Here is a 17,871-nt window from a genome sequence, read left to right on the forward strand (position 1 = left end):
CTTTCCGACGCAGACGAAACACCTTACAAGCCTCTGACCACGTTTGTTTATGATGACTGAGTTCCTTATTACTCTGACTTGTTCCTGATGGTTGGGCAGGCGCAGCTCATCGGGCGGGCCCTGCTCTCTCGCCTGCATGATGTTCGTGATCAGGGGCTCTTCAACCAAGCAATACGCCGCAAGCGCCTTAATCGCATCCGCCCTTCGTTGCAGCTAAGCTTTAAGGTTGATAAGGGGTGTTTAGCTAATATATTTATTATTATATTCCCTTAATTTTAACTTAATTAAGGTATATTTTAAGGATTTAAAGAAATAAATTTATTATTAATATTAATATAAAATAAATAATTATAATAATAATAAAAAGTTTATAAGTTTTTTATATTTAAGTGCTTTAAAGGTTAATTAATATATAAAGGTAATTAAGGAATATTTTCATTATATATATATATTAAAAAAAGATTTAAAAGTAATAATAATAATAAAGAATAATAAAGATATTATATAAATAAAAGAAAAGTAAAAGAAATAACGTAGTTTACTAAGTAGTGGCTAATATTAAATAGTAGCCAATTTTTTCAACTTTAACCAACTTTTGTTAACCCTAATACCCGCTTAATGTAAAAGAATTAATTAAATTTAGCATTAATTAGTGCTAACTGCTTTTAATTGCTTATTTTTAATTAATTTTATTAATTTAAAGGGGTTGGCGTGATTATAATGCTAATTTAAATAGGTTAACTTTTAATGAGAAACATATACTTTGCATTAAATAATGCTAACTTTACTATTAAAAATGCAGTTTGCTGTAAATCGCGAAAATAAATATATTTGCATTAATTAATGCTAATTAAGCTAGATTTGCTATAATATAGTTAAAATTTAATTAATTAAACCCTTTTTTATCTTTTTTATAAGTTCTTATATTATGCTTAATTTTATTATAATTATTATATCGTCTTTTAATTAATTTGCCGCGAACCAACTCCTTAGCGTCATTACTTATTTTATTAGCTAGCTGCTTTTCCTTTTATTTTTTTTAAATAAAAGCTTAAGATTCCTTAATAATAAGTGCTTCTTTAAGCTGCACTTAGGTTTTTTTAGCTCTTTAGCATTTTATAAGTGCTATATTAGCTTTCTTAAGAATATAAACTTAATCCTTTAAGATAATAAGCTTATATATTATTACTTATATACTCTTTATTATTTAGTTAATAATATTTATAATTAATATAGGGAAGCTTCCTTAATAAGTGGAAATCCTGCTTTTAATAAAACTTAATTGCTAAATAATTTATTAAGCATTTAATAAAGTTTAAGACTTTTATTTTTATAAAGAAATAAGGAGAAATTATATTAATGTTTATAAGTAAATATTAAGCTTAAAAATTATAAAATTAAGGTTTTAAAAAGAAATTTTAGCTTCTTTAAATATAAACTTAATATTATTCTTTATAAAAATCTTATTATAAACTACCTTAAATATAAGAAAAAACTTAAACTTAATAATATAATTAATAAAAGCTTAAATAAAAAGGTTAATTTTATTATTATATATATGCTTTAAAAATAAATATAATGCAATATTTAATAGCTAAAGTAAGTAAGATAAATATAGCAATATGCTAATAATAATAATTTTATTATTTTTTATAATATTAATTAAACTTAGTTAATATATAATTCTTATAATTATTTATAATTAATATTTAATAATTAATATCTTTTTTTAACTTAATATGCTTATTAAAATGCTAAATTTATTTTAAATTAATTTTATTATTTATTTATTTATTAAAAGTAAGCTTAATAACTTAATTATTTAAAAAACTTAACTTTATTACTTAGTTAGTAAGGTAATAAGCGCCTTAAATAATTATAAATAATAAAATTTATAACTTATTTATATTAATGCATTTAATAATTATTGCTTATTTTTAATTTTTAAGCTAAATTAATTTAGCTTTTTTATATTTATTAATATATATAATTATTATTATTAAGGTAATTATATTTATTATAAAGTTAATTTTATTAAAGTTATAAAGGTTATTATTAAGGATTTAATATTTAGCCATTATATTATAAAGTAACTTAAATTAATTCTTAATAATTTTTAAATCTTTATAAAAAGCCCTTTAATAATTATAAGGATAATTAAACTTAGTTTTAAGGCTAAGTTATAAGTTTATAAAGCATTAAGCTTAATATTTATTAATAAGTTTAATATTATATAATATTAGCAAAAGGTTAGCTATATTTTTTATCTTAAAAAATTATAAAGGGAATCCTTAAGCATTTTACTTAATAATATATTAAATAAGCATTTATTTTTTAATTTAATTAAATTTATACTTATTAATGCATAATTTCTTATAAAATAATTATTGCTTTATCTTATAACATAAAGTTTATTTTAAAATATAAAAGATTTATATTACTTAAGGAATATTTAAGGGTTTTTAATAAGATTTTTTAAATTTATTAATTACTTGAATGGTTAAAAGGATTTTATTTTTTTTAATAAAAGATATATAATATAATGTTAATTTATAATGTATTAAAAGTTTAAGTAAATAAATTAAAGCAAGATTAATACGAAAAATTAAAATGCAATTAATATTAAGAAGGAGCTATTTTATATAAATCTTAATAACTCTTAATTATATTATAATTATATTAACCCTTTTAAATTAATAAAATTAATTAAAAATAAGTAATTAAAAGTAATTAACATTAATTAATGCTAAATTTAATTAATTCTTTTGCATTAAGTGGGTGTTAAGGTTAATGAAAGTTAGTTAAAGTTAAAAAAATCGGCCATTATTTAATATTAGCCACTACTTAATAAATTATATTAATGTTAATAAAAAGGAAAAAGTGTTATAATAAGGTTATTTATAGTAAGTTTTTTAATAATAAATAAGTTAATAAAAAAAGTATTATTAAAATAATTAATAAGGGATAGCTAATAATTTATTATAAGAAATATATTATGGGCTTGGCCCTAGAGGGGCTGCAGGCTGGCTAGCGCCTTCTCCTATAAGCTGCAAAAGCAGCAACCTTTTAACTAAGCCAAAAGGTATGTAATAATCCAAGCTCCCTTGAATTATCTAGCTACACTATATAAGGCTTGGGCAATAGCCTAAGCCCATTATAAAATATATTTAATTTTCTTAATAAACTCTTTTAATACTTAAATAAATACTTTTTTTATATATAATTACTTTATTAATTATTTTATTAATTATATTTTTTCTGTAAATAATATTAATTAAATATTTTAAATTTATTTAAAAATACCTTAAAGTTACTTTTTAATATTAATATATTATTAATTAATATTAAGGGGCTTTTTATTTATTAAAAATTATAATTTTTATCTTATATTAACATTAATAATGGTAATAACTCCTTTTTTTTTATTTTTAAAAAGCTTAAAAAAGTTCTTTTTTCTCTTTAAATATAGTTTTATAAGCTTTTTAATTAATTTAACATTATTTAAGCTCTTTTTATTATTATAGGCTAGCCTTGGGTTATTTATTGTAAGGTATTTAAATGGGGTTTATATTTAAAGTGCAAAGGAAAAGGTTTGCTCCCCATTTGCATCCACATTAAAGCTTATTCTTATAAGGCCAAAGCCTATTAATTAATCACAATGGGCAAAGCCCAAACCATAATATATCCTCTTTCTTTAAGTTCTTATAGCAAGCCTTAAAGGGCAGCTATATAATAAAAAATAAAGGATATTATAATTTAATTGTAAATTAACTATTGCTTTTTATTTAGCCATTTAATTACACCTTAGCGTCTTTTAATTATATTAAAAGCCTAGCTTATTATTTATAATTAATATATCTTAACCCTTATAATTTAATATATTAGCTAAAATAAGCTAATAAAAGATAATTATTTAAGCATAAGTTAATAATTAAATTAATGGTATTTTTATAATCCTTTAATGCAAGCTTTTTATATAAGCTTTTTTATTTAAAACCTTAGGATTATAAATTTATTATATAATTTATAATTAATTAATGCTTAATTATAAGCAATTTATTTTATTAATAAGAATTTCTTAAATTTTAAGTATTTTTATAGCGTTAAATTAATTAATATATAGCTAACCCGCTTTAAGCTTAAGCTAGCGCTAAATTAGCAACGCTTTTAAGTTTTACCTTATAAAAAAAAAATTTTACGCCCCTTTAAATAAATTCCTTTTTTTTATTAACTTTAATTAATAAAAGTTACACCCTTATTCTTTTATAATAATTAAGGTAATTATGCTTATAATAGCTAAGTTAGCTATATATAAAATACTTAACTTTGCTTATTAAGATTGTTATAATATTAATATTTATTACTTTATTATTTTAAAGTTAAGTATTATCCTTCCTTGCTATAATGCTAAAAACGCCCTTATATTGCCGTAAGGTAAAGCAAAAAGCCTTAAATATATTTAGCCATTTCTTATAATTAAGTTAAGCTCTTGCTATAAAGATTAAGCCATTAGCTATTAATAATATTTTATATTTATTTAATTAATTTTAAGCCTTTATTATATAAGCTAATTAATTAAATTAAGTAAGAAATTTTATTATTTCCTTTTTATAATATTATTATAACGCGATTAAGCTAAGCTTAATATATCTTTGCTTAAAAGGGTTCCTAAGTGCAAGGCAAACCTTTTTTAAAAAGCTTTTTAACTACTCTTTAAACGTTTTTATAAAATTAATATAAGGTAAAAATTAATTATAAAAAGTTTTTAATTAATTAAATATATAAAAGAATTAAGCCTTTTTAGCATTAATTGCTTTCTTATTTATTATAAACTTAATCCTTATCTTTATTAATTAAGTTGCTAAGTATTCTTAAGATAAAAGTTTCTTAAGATAAGAAAGAGCTTAGTAAGTTATTATTATTTTTTTTAAGTTTTGCTATATTAAGTTTTATATAATAATATTATAAGTTTATAATATAAAAGGATTTTAAATATATATTATAGGCTAGCCTTAGGTTATTTATTATAAGGTATTTAAATAAAGTTTATATTTAAAGTATAAAGGAGAAGGTTTGCTTCCTGTTTATACTTGCATTAAAGCCTATTCTTATAAGGCCAAAGCCTATTAATTAATTACAATGGGCAAAGCCCAAACTATAATATTTATTAAATTAAATGTTTTTCTTTAAACATAAGGCTTAAAAATTAATGCTTTTATGCTTTATTATTTTTTATAACTTTATTAATTACCTTTTTTTTATTAATATAAAAAAATATTTTTTAAGGCTTTAAATAAGTTTTTATTAAGGGCCTTTTAATTATTAAGTATTTATAACGGTAATAATAAAAGCATAAATAATTAATAATAGCATATAAGGTTGCTTAAGTAAAAAGCTATTAATGTTAATAATATTAATAGCTCTTTAAAGCCCCTTAATAACGTTAATAATAGCATTATTAAGTATTTATATATAAAGCTAAAGATATAAAAATTAATTAATAAGTTAAGTATTATATTAATATTACTTTCTCTTTATTTATTGCTTTTTTAAGCTTTTTTGCTTATATATAAGGTTAATGTTATTATTATTATTAAGTTTCTTATTATTTTTATTAATTTTAATAATATTTATTTACTTAATAAAAAGCTTTTTTAAAGGCTTTTAAATAACAGCTTTATTATTAATTATTACTTATATTTATTAGCTTAAATTAACCCTTTTAAAAAGCTTTAAGGTAATAATAACTTTTTTATTAAAGAAATACTTTTTAAGCACTTAATTATTAATAAATTATTTATTAAATTAAGCATTAATTTTATTAATAAATTATTTATTAAGCTAAGCATTAATCTTATTAATAAATTATTTATTAAGCTAAGCATTAATCTTATTAATAAATTATTTATTAAGCTAAGCATTAATCTTATTAATAAAAAAAGCTTTAAAATTTTAATACTTAATTATATTATAATATTATAAAGTATTATTTATATTATTAAAAGTATTAATTTATAAATATATATAATTATAAGATAATAAGAATCTTTATTTAATAAAAGTATGGCTGCGTAGTGCATTAATTATGTATTTAGCTTTTCTTTATAAAGAGCATAGGTTTAAACCTTGTCGTGGCTATTAAGACCTTTTTTAGGAATTTTTCCCTTAATTACGTTATAGTAAATTACGGCTTACCTACTTATAATCCCCTTAGCTAAAAAAGGGGCTTATGCTTAAGGCCTTAAAAACCTTATTAAAGTTAATAAAAATAGGCACTTAAAGAAAGCCCTAAGCCCTTAAAACCTTAGGCTAGCGGTGCTTTAAAATATGCCTTATAATAAGGCCTTCTTATAAGGGGCTTTTAAATTAATTAATAAATAAGCTTTATTATAAGCCTTAATTAGCTTTATTAAAAGCTTTGCATTAATAAAGGTAGCTTTATAATCTTATATTAAAGCAGCTATGGCTTTTAATAAGGAAGTAATAACTCCTTATTAAGTAATTGCAAGGGATTTGCTTATAAAAAGCGGCCTTTATTAAGATTAGGATTAAAAAAGAGGATTATTAAGAGAAAGAAGTGAAAAAAGGCTTTATAGATCTTAGGAAAGGTTAAGGGAGGAGCTCTTAATTAAAGGAATTAAGAGGCGTATTGGTTTTTATTTAGCTTTAGGGCATGGTTTTTTTAATATAGGTAAATTTATAAAGAGATTGCATGCTAAATTAGCAAGCTTTATATATATATATATATATATATATTGTAGCTTTACGTGAATAAAATATTATTATTATTAATAAAAGTATTTTTATAATTTTATTATTAAAAAGTTTTCCCTTTAAATATCTTTTAATTCTTTTTATTATACTTAATTAAATTAAAAATATTTTTATTTATAATTAATAACTTACCTTAAATAAAATTTATAATAGCTTAATTATTATACCTTTTATATTAATAAGCTTAACTTTAACTTAATTCTTTATTTTAAAGAAAAGATTTTTAAATAATAAATTAATATTAAAAACCTTATATTTATTATTATTAAACTTAAAGCTTTATTGCTTTATTAATAATATAAGAAAAGCTTATATATTAATAACTTTTATATATAATATTAAAAATGCTTTCCTTAATAACTTTCTTAATAAGGAATAGCTTCTTAACTTTTTAATATTGCTACCTTTAATATTATTAATTAATAATAATAATTTAAATATACTTAATATTTCTTAGCTAATATAAATATTTTTAACTTTATTTAAGTTATTTAAAGCATTATTTTTATTAAAGATAGCTTTAAAGGTAATTTTCTTAATATTTTTAAAAATATATTAAATAATATATTAAATAATTATTTATTTATTTTATAATAATAATAGCTATTTTTACTTTTATTATTAGCTTTTTTATATATAATATTATTATTAATTAATTAATATATATTTTATTAATAAAGTAAATAACTTAATATTATAAATAAATATATAATTATAATAATTAAGCTTTTGCTTTTTAAGGGTTATTAAAATAAATCCCTTGTTAATTTAAGTAAGTTATAATTACCTTAAGCTAAGGCTAATAAAGCATATACTTTCTTATATAATAAACTTAAGTTAATTTTGCTACTTTTAATTATTTTAAAGATATATATAAAATAAGATTATGATAACCTTTCTTTTGCCGAATTAGGTGCGTAGTAACGTTGATAAGGTTATTTATGAGAATCTTGGTATGTATTCCGCGTTCACAGCCAAATTTTGGTACGGGGGGGGGGATAGCTGACCAAAGCGACAGGGGGGGCTGCACTTCGTTTGAGACAGATAGAAGGACCCGAGCAGCCAAGCTCCAAGTGCATCACGACCCTGCACTAGACTTGGCGAGCGCGTTGTGCAGGCCGGCTCCCCAGTTCATTTGGACGGATCTTGCGACCAGCATACAACGCCCGCGACCATGGTCCTACGGTTCCCAGGACCGCCCTGCGCTTGTAAGAGAAGCGGCCGACTCGGTCACGTCAATTGTCAAGTAGCGAGCGGGGAAGATCTCCCGCGGGTGTACAGTTGGTGGAGTATTAAACCCTTACTCGAAGCAAGCACACATGCAGGTGGCTAACCCTTCCCAGCACCTACCACTGCCCACACCTGCAGCGTGGCAGGATATGAGCCCATGTCAATACATGACTGATTTGCATTCCAGCTCCTCACGTATAATGGATTCACAAGGCTCACCAGTGCAGACCGAGTGGCTGCCCCTGCTCCGCGGCGAGTCGATTCTGCCCAGGGCCTTAGACAAACGAATCATGAAGGCCCGTAAGGACCACGATTGGTTTATGGCTCTTGCGCTGGCTGTCTCCAACCACAAAGACAAGGTCCAGGGGAAGATGTTCGGAAAGCTCTATCTGTTCCTGCGTGACTTTCACCCGCAGGGCCTGACTGGGCGGTTCACACACATCCGGGGGGGAGAAGTCATGAGCTATCTGCTCTGCCACGTCAACGAGTCCTCGCTATCACGGCACAAGCTAACGCGGGATGCGCACATCAACTTCGACCAGCTTGAGGCGTGGATGCAGCGTGGTGAGGACTGGCGGGCGGCTATGTCATCCGCCCAAGAGACGGCCGAGACTGGCGAAGACAGAGGCAGGCAGAGGCATCCCTGGAAGGCTCCATTTCTGCTATCGCCGGCAGGCATACTCGCCCTCCTCACGATAGCACACCCTGACATGAAATTCAAGGAGCGTGTCGAGCAGTTACAGATTGGTTGGATGCTGGATTATGCGCAGGAGACTCTGGATGTTCAGGAAGGCTACTGGAAGGGCATAAATGCGACCAATTTGCACGAAGTCTTTCTCCCCGAGGAAAACCTCGTCAACACGGAGGTCCCCCACTTCATGGACTATACGGCGCTGTTCGGACAAGACTTTATCAAGTGGAGGAAAGACATGCGGCCGTTCCTGCAACAGCTCGGACCTTGGGCGCAGGGTGTCAATGTGGAAGGGGAGCCTTCCGACCCCGAAGAGGACATCACTGCGCCTCAGACTGACGGCGTATTTGATCTGATCGAAGATGACTCCCGAGAGGCTAGCGCAAGCCACGTCGACAAGGACTGCCCGGACGGCAGCACAAGTGGTCAAAAAGACGGCGGCACCACCAGCAGCACGACGAGTTCAGAGGCTCATGAGAGCCCGGATCCGGCCCGGGACGACCTGCGCCGACACCTTTGCCCGACACCGAAGGAGCTAAAGGATCTCCAAGCGTGGCTGAGCGACCGGCTGAACGGGACCTTGGACAGCGACGTACTTTTGATCTGGTGCGAAGCATGGGCCCGGAAGATGAGCGGTGCCACGCACTATGAGGTACAGCTTCTCATTCGCTCCCTCTTCCTCCAGAGTCTCAGCAGACTAGAGAGCCTCTGGGCTTCGGACAAGACGACAGCAGAGGCATACATGGTCCTTGATATCGAAGATATGGAGCTTCATCCGCCACAGCAGCTTGGCGAGGAGGGCCGTGGCGTGCTCCAGCACCCCCTCTACACTACTGCTACACATGCTTATCAACGTCTGGCTAGCCTAGCACGTGAATCCAACCTTGGTCCTCGGGGCATCGATATCATTAATCAAATTTCCTCACGACTTGCTAAGTTCTTCCACGAGACCTTCATACACCCTACATTCTTCAGGGTCAGGAAGGACGTACTATCTCTGTGCATACGACGTGCGCAGATACTCATCCAGGATTTCCCATGCGCGAGTGGCAATACTAAGGAACCCGAGAAACTGCGGGATGAACTTCTCGATACAGCCAGCATCGCCGCGCTTCAACTTACCAATTGGCAGCTACAGGCACTTCTGGTGCCCGGCGCGGACGTGCACGAGGTGCTCACCGAGGCGCAGTTCGGCGTATACTCCGCGAGGCTTGCCGGTAGCACGGCTCCTACCACCCGCGCAGTCACGCCTCAAGCCGTAGGCGACGCCAGTGGCAGCCCGGAGACGGCAGCGGTCCTACGCAAGCTCTTCGGCAATCTGCCACAGCCACAGCCACGTGTCTCTTCTATCAGTATACCAACGCCACCAAGCTCAACATTACCCTCGCACGTTTCTCCACCTCCACCAAGCGGGCTCGACAGCACATCCAAGGCTGGCCCGCACACCTCGAATCGGAACCTGTTTGCAGGTCGGAAGTCCAGTTGTGTGTCCAATCTGAAGAAACGCCCAAGCAGCCCTGATGCGAGGGATGCTAAAGCTCGCAAGGTGGAAAGCGTATCGAAGGACCTGCTCGACAAGTTAGGGAGTGGAATTGAGACTTTGGCCGAGACGGTCCAGACAGAGACCCAGGGGCTAAGGACAGCAATGACCCGCGACAGCACACAGCTGCGGGAGGATGTCCAAGGCTGCCGGAGTGCAATCATAACCAACATCAGGCCGGTACATGAGGACCTGCAGTTGCTCAGAACAGAGGTCATTGGTAACAACGCGTCACTAAATGATAAAATCCAGGGCCACTTTAACGTTATCGCTGAGCCTCTCCTACAGGATATACAACTTTTGAGGACACAGATAACACGGGACAATACACAACTACGTGATGACCTCCACGCTGGCAACGAGGCATGGGGCGAGATCAAGACAATTGCTGAACAGCTAAGAACAGAGTTCCGGGCCGGCGTGCAGTCGCTCCAGGATCAGGTTTCCAACATTGTCCATGTCCAAGAGAGACTAAGCGCTGTTGAGACCAGCCTGGGCAGTCTACGAGAGACTCAGGCTGCGCTTGTGAGGCAAGCAAGGCCACAGGTAGGCCAGGACGGCTACCTGAGCCTGAAGTGCCCGGCACCAGCGGCGTGGGAGCAGAGGTCATATGAGGCATCACTCCTCCGTGCAGGATGGTTTTACATTCAGTTGTTTGATTTTCGGGAGGAAGGTGTGTCTCCTGATGAAGACGCCCTAGAAGCGACCAAAACCCGCTTTCCCCATGCCCCGGAGGAACATATCATCACAGCCCTCGAACATGTACATATCCAGGCGTACAATAAGCCCTTCTGTCTGGACATGACCGAGTAATTATTCTAGTTTTAGTCACATTGGAGATCAATTACTTGATACTTCAATCTCAAGTAATTAATCATAACGAGATAATGTCCCTTACTGCCCGGCGCTCCTTCTCTTTGTTCCATTGTTGCGAGATGGCACCTGGGCTCCGACCCAGCGCTCCGGCGATCCGGGTGTTACTCCAGCCTTGCTTTTTCATCTTCCGCAACTGCTTCCTGTCATCTGGGAGCCAGCGACGGCGTGATGAGACGGGTGTTGGCTCAATGGACAGCTCTGACTCGTCACTAGAGCTGGCATCAGGAAGCTCGAAGTCATTCAGCGGATTTGAAGACTCGACGTTGCTGGCATGATCGCCGTCGCCACTCCTTTCCCCAGCCCCTATGCCATCTCTACTCGGCCCATCCCTCCAGTCCAGAGCCCGCCCGGAGACGGCATTTGTCCAAGTACCCTCGATCGTGCCCTGGCCCTGCTTGTGGCGTAATAGTTGCTGTGCAGTCTGCATAAGCCCTTTCGCGATCTCCTCGGCTTTGACTTGGCCTTCTATGGCGAGCGTGATTTTGACCTGAGGGCGAATGCCTTGCTCTTGTCTTTGCTGTTGCCGTCGCGGCACTAGATCAGCATCCGTGGGCACCGGACGGTCCTGGAGTACGGCTGCAGCATCATAAGATACTAGACCTCCTTCATGACAGTCGTTGGCATCACTATCATCAATCTCGCTGCCCTCAAGGATCTCCTGGATGATGCGGCCGTTCTCGTATGCAAGCTCGGGTCTCCTAATCAAGGCGTGTTGAGCAGGGTGGCTGTACCGGCAGGTTGTGCAGAAATTGGTATCGGGACAGTCCTGACACTCGAATCGCACACCTGGAAGGTCTTGAGTACACGTATCACACATAAACGTTCTCTGGGCCGACACCTTGGTTAAAGTGTGATGTGCAGGGTGGATGTACCGGCACAGCGGGCAGAGATATGTATCAGGACACAATCGGCACTCGTATCGCTCGTCTCCCAGCTCCGAATTGCAGGCATCGCAGAGGGCAGATGATGCTTGGACCATGACCGCAAAGTCATCAAAGGTGTGGCCGGGGTGGACGATCGAAGCATTGACGAGGCAGTGCGAGCAGAGGCTGAAGTCACAGCTGCGACACTGATGTTGAGCGGATATTTCCTTGGCGCAAAAGCCACACTTCTTTCCGCTGCCGGAGGTGCCCCGATCGCGCATCGCTTCACGTCGTCTCCTGTTATTTGTTTTGCTCTGGTCGCCATCCCCCAGTTTTCGAGGTGTACAGCTTATCTCGCAGCTAGGAACTGGGTGATCTGGTTCGCACGTCGGTACAGTCCGAGTGTCCTGGGGGACGTTGTAGATAGAAGAGGATGCTGGTGTCTGCTCTTGTCTCAAAGGCGAAGGCTCTCGTATCGGTTGTCGAGATGGGTGTCGGGTTGCGTACTGAGACGAGTGATCTGGTGATCTTCGTATTGTACCGGCACCTGGGTTGCGGATACGCGCGGAGTTTGCTTTTATAGGCTCCAGTCTCGATGCCGGTCTGCCTGCCGTCGCCGTCGCGGGCTGTTCTTGGGGTCGCGCATGTTGTTCAATAGAAGCTGGTGATGCGGGCGTTTGTAGCTGCGATTCATGTGTCGTTTCTTGGGTTCGTGGTTGGCTTGAGGACAACGAAATGTCCGGTGTAGGCGTTGGTGTCGCGTCTGTGGCTCGAGGTGACGCTGCTTGGAGTGATGCCGCTCGAGATGTTGTTGCAGCTGTTGTAGCAGGTTTACGTGTTCGTCGGTATCGCTGACGAGAACGAAGGTGCTGAGCATATGATGAAGGATCGTAGCTTCGGCTCTCGACGAAGATTGTATCTGACATATTGATGATTTCTACAATGGTGTTTAGTAGGAGATGAGGACTTGCCGGCTCACTCTACGCAAACGGGTAATAGTTTGTGGGGAATTGGAAACCAGTGTTCAGAAGTCTCATCATGCTGCGGGAAACCAGTCTCTCGCACTGTCAAGATGCGGAGAAGTACATAGCTGTACAATGCAGCCACATAAGTGCCAAGCACTGAGCCCCACACCTAAGCGAGCTTAATTGCCTTATCAAGTAACTACCCTGCCGTGACAGTGCTTTAAGTATATAATTATTGAAAGTATTTAAAATCATTTTATTAATATTAAGTTAATTATTAAATTTAAATGTTATGTTAATAATTCCATTAATATTTATAATATTTAAAAACTAAATATAAAAAGTTAATAAAAGTATATTCCAGCTGCTGTGATTACTTAAAAGGGTAACCTACCCTGGCACTTCCCATTTTTTAAACTACACTGACAAGCTGCTAAGCCACCATCCCTGCATATACTGCTCCCTAGTTAGCAGTACTATCCCTCATCCATAAGTACTGCTTTTTTGATTCCGTCAGACTCGGCACTAGATATCTACTACCACGCTGCGGATCACATGACCACTCAGTTGGTGGCTGTCCCTCATGAAACATATACGGCAGACGCTATACTCTTCGCAGTCCTCACACACCCGAGCGATCCCATGAATCTCCTTAGCACAGCTGCTATACTAGAAAGGCAGCTGTCGGGCCTTATATATGATGAGGTATTTGCTTGCTGGATCTGTCCTGAGTATAAGATGCCATTTCTTGTTAAGAGGGTCCTGTATTCTCCAGACTTCTTCTCCCCTGGTTATAACTTTGCAATAGCTTACTACTAAATTTAATTCTTGCGTGGTTGCATCCTTAGCATTTACTGTGCTGGTTGTAAGATGGTTGATAAACTGGCTGCCTATGCTGAAGCGCACATTACCACTTGGCAGCTGGTCCGCACAGACAGTCCACCCCAGATCATAGGTCCAGTATGGTTCGCTTGCCTAGTGATTTGATTATAATACCTCGGGTCGCAGACAAGTGTGAAGCGAAGTCTTCGGCGTGCATCCGTATTCTTTGGAATCTTATATAGTACTTGGCTGGGGCCGCTGGCATCCCTGAGTGAATTAAATGCAATCAGTCAAGTCTGCTGATTGAGTCTGCCTTGTTCATTACCATTATGAATCATCCATTGTAATTACTTACCTTGAAGACCATAATCTCAGCTATACCCTCCCCGAGCAACGACCGGTGGCGGCCATTCGCGGTTCCCTGTTGCTATAGGCCTATGCCTAACCCATCCAGGATCTCCAAAGGATAAGGCATGCTCTCAATAGCAAGTGCAGTGCCTGCTAACTGGGCGGTTGACCTGATTAATGTGAGCATAGCACTAGTTGACTCTGTTCGATACTCTGGTCGAAGCAACATAGTCCTTACCAGCAGTGTAGTTCTACTTCTGCTAGGAATTTCCAACGCATCGTCCGTCCTTTTGCCTGTGCTCTAGATTGAAGCCTAGTCATGTCGGTGTTGATAATGCTTCGATTCCCAGGGTTGCAGGGACTGCCTCCACAATAGAGGACTATTAAGTCACCACCGAGCTCAAGTACACACTCGTTTGTGATTCGGATAATCCTTTGCCATACACCGAAAGATTCCTGGAAACACCGCTTGACTTCAGCAACGCTTATAGGTATGGGGGGTGTGCGTGATGGCTCCTTGGTCTGCAGCATGATGTTAAGCTGGTCATCTGTCCCATCAACATAATTCAGACGGTATTTCTGTCGCTCAAAGTCCTGCACATAAGCAGCAATATCGCCAGGACGGAGCTAATCCTGGTCGATAGCGCGGAGCTTTCTCCTAACAATTATCTTGATCGCACTGTTCACCGAGTCGCTGCCACCCTGCGCACCTATAGATATGAAAATCATATTAGCTATAAATAGATGTTTGGAGTAAGATATGTATCTTGGAAGACTGACCTGTATGCAGCCTCGGTATGGTAATTGAATTGCTCTTCTCTATGTTTCCGGCAGCATTAAGAGCTACCCAGAGCATCTAGATGTTCTGGAGGGTATTAGCAAAGTTCCTCATATAAAAGTTGCAACCAAGACCACGGACCTGGCAAATACCACATCAGGGAACAAATCTCGAATCAACCTTCGTCTTAAGCTAAGCAGAGGATTAATACAGGGCAGACAAATATAGCAACCAGTGCCTTGCCCTTCACTACACAGCTCGTATTGCAGGTTTCCCCCAAATACGGACCGTATAATTTGAAGATAGTAGTCCATAACCAGGTTAAAATAGTTGTGCTCTTTACGAGGACAGATATAGCATGTATATGATAAACCTATCCTGGTAATCATCACACCGTGATCTGCTGCAGACTTAAGGGCTGCAGAACGGAGAAACTCCAGGTGCTAACGTAGAATGCTGTCTATGCCTGCTTTTGTTATAATGCCGGCGTGGATCACAGCAAGGAGATCTGAGCTGCCAGGTGCCTTTGCTATAGCGCTCTTCCTGCCAACCGCACGGTATAGCACGGCAGTCTTAATGGGAAAGCCGCTGTCCAGGTCCAGGGCGGCCCCGCCCACCACGATTTCGCCATGCTCATCCAAGCCAGCATACGCAGAGAAATCAAATGCGGATTGAATGTGGGGTTCCGGTCTATTTGGATGGCCCAGGGGGCCTGAGAAGGGGATGCGATGTAGTCGCACTCTGCCATCTTCGTCATGCCAGGACAGACATAGCTTGGAGGCCTTGTTTCCTAGATTTATAGCGAGGGTGCTGCCAGGCTCCCTGTTAGTACTGCTAGACACGTGGTGTAACTTACGCTGTGACCAGGTCATTAGATTTAGAAGCCATTTCGTGCGGTCTCGACATGGTAGGTGATAATGTCAAGCTAATAAGCGTTGTCTGCTCTGAAATGAGATCTTTTGTCTACTAGCCAGCCCCGTGCCTGCAGGAAACCCCGCTGATATCAAGCAGACTTAATGGCATGACGGCTGGGGGTGTGTTTATACTTATTATTCTGGGCTGATGGATCTGCAGGTTGATCTTGGCGGCGCGCCGGGTCCTGCTGTTATTGGCCTTGAGTGCGGATGTGTCCAAGAGTGGTTCTGTTTTTCTTTGATCCACTCATCCCCCTCCCTCGATTGTCCCGCAACAACCACGCGTACCGGTGATAGCACGACATGATTTCCACACTCAGGGACAAGCGGAAGCTGAAAGCTGCTGAGAGAATTCGAAGACAAACAAATTGCTGGCCATGGGAGATTATGGAGGAGAGGTATAACCCACCACCATGGAGTTTCCAACTACTTGAGGCACTCTCTGCTCTTGCTGTGCTTCGCTCTCCTGTTGTCGATGATAGCATTGATATAATACAACTCCGAGATTCCCTCACTAGCCACATGTTGAACCGCAGATCGCGTCACAAGGAGCGGCCTAAGCGCTCAGCTGTTCACCTTCAAGCAGTTGACGTTGTTCATGCCAAAGAAGCCTTCTCGTTGGCATACCCACCGTCTGAGCTCCTGGCTCGGCGTGAGAAAGCCATCGCCCCAGCCATCGCCCCTCGATCTCCTGAATCCGCGGAACTACTGCCTGAAACCAGGGACTGGCGACATAAGCCAGACATCCCCCTTCGATTTCCCCAAAGCACGGATGTGATTCATGATCCTGATAATACCGATAGTTCAGTATGGCCAGAAGATAGTACTACAGACCGAGGTCCCCAAAGGCAGAAAGCGATCAACCCCAAGACTGCTCGGTCCCTCGACATTCCTACTACCCCTAAAAACTCCTCAAACTCAGACCTGCAGTCATCTCGAAGCGGTGGAGTGGGCAATCATCCGTTTTCCTCGAACAACAATCGACCACCTTCCACTCGATCCCGAAGAGTATTCAGACCTTCTCCCATACTATTAAGTGATGATGGCTGCGGGAGCGACACACAAGATGAAGACCCACGGCCTTTGACCGGTACACTGCGAAAGAGAGGCCGCCCTGCAGCACCTCAACAGGATCATCACCAACTTGCATCAAAAGATACCACGAGCTCCCGAGTTGAGGATGGAAGACGGCCGGCCAAGCGTCAGCGCTCTCTAGCTGAGGTCGGTGCTCCGGAAGATGATAGTAGCGGCATTCAGGTCCTACAGAAGATTGCTGCTGTGGGGCCGGACACAAGAATTCAACAGCTTGAGGCGCCGATACTGGAAGTACTTGCCGAACTACAAAGTGTCACTGCGTCCGTTGCCATAGAGGTGCGATCTTTGAGAGCATCAGAGGCTGCAGCGCTCAAGTCAGCCAACGAGCAGGTAATCGATGAAACGCGCCAACTAGACGATCTTGAGGCTACCGCAGGCAGTCTTGATTCAAGAGTTCGGAGCGCAGAAGCTCAGTTATTGTCCGCAAAAAAGGTTAGTCTGAAGGCCCAGGAGACTGTCACATCACTTCGAGCCCTGCTGAGTTCCGACGACGAGCATGAAGAAGCAATTCTGAAGACACGAGAGGAGGCAGCGGCGGTGGCGGCCCGAAATGAGGCAACCGCTGCTTCCAGGGTGCGGGAGTTGACATACCTGCGAGACCGATTTCAGCAGAGCACAATATCAAGCCTGCAGACATCACGCGAGAATGCAGTTCAGGCGTCCATCAGACACCGAGAAAACTTGGGCAGACTGAGGTGTGAGAGTCGTGCGCTGAAACTCTACTCGGGGCTTGTCAGCCTTGGCCCAGCAGGCTTGCTACACATGCTGAGCCTTGAAAATCTTGGAGATAGTCTCGAGGCTGGTCTACAGAAATATTGTCAGGACTTTTCGTCAGAGACCAGGGCTGGCGTCGGGGACAAAGGCGGCGACTGCGTCGCCGACAGTGTTCAAGCGGTCGCAACTAGTTGAGCAGGCCAGCTTACTATTGCTAAATTGGCCCTTGACAATGTATCAGATACTCCAGTATCAAACGCA

General features: G+C 37.9%; 3 protein-coding genes across 3 annotated transcripts; 2 read left to right on the forward strand and 1 right to left on the reverse strand.

Annotated features, from left to right (window-relative positions):
* Positions 1-8,204: 8,204 nt before the first annotated feature.
* Positions 8,205-11,048, forward strand: INS49_003956 (uncharacterized protein; the record flags this gene model as incomplete). Its single annotated transcript, XM_043164746.1, has 1 exon — positions 8,205-11,048. The coding sequence occupies one exon, from the start codon at positions 8,205-8,207 to the stop codon at positions 11,046-11,048; it is 2,844 nt and encodes a 947-aa protein (XP_043018396.1).
* Positions 11,049-11,109: 61 nt separating this feature from the next.
* INS49_003957 (uncharacterized protein) lies at positions 11,110-12,255 on the reverse strand (the record flags this gene model as incomplete). Its single annotated transcript, XM_043164747.1, has 2 exons — positions 11,110-11,836; positions 12,017-12,255. The coding sequence occupies 2 exons, from the start codon at positions 12,253-12,255 to the stop codon at positions 11,110-11,112; spliced, it is 966 nt and encodes a 321-aa protein (XP_043018397.1).
* Positions 12,256-16,104: 3,849 nt separating this feature from the next.
* Positions 16,105-17,805, forward strand: INS49_003958 (uncharacterized protein; the record flags this gene model as incomplete). The annotated part of the gene is made up of 1 exon (XM_043164748.1): positions 16,105-17,805. One exon carries the CDS (start codon positions 16,105-16,107, stop codon positions 17,803-17,805), a length of 1,701 nt encoding a protein of 566 aa, XP_043018398.1.
* Positions 17,806-17,871: the final 66 nt, after the last annotated feature.

This window comes from Diaporthe citri, assembly GCF_014595645.1.
Source record: "Diaporthe citri strain NFHF-8-4 chromosome Unknown scaffold_11, whole genome shotgun sequence".
NCBI classification, from domain to species: Eukaryota; Fungi; Ascomycota; class Sordariomycetes; order Diaporthales; family Diaporthaceae; genus Diaporthe; species Diaporthe citri.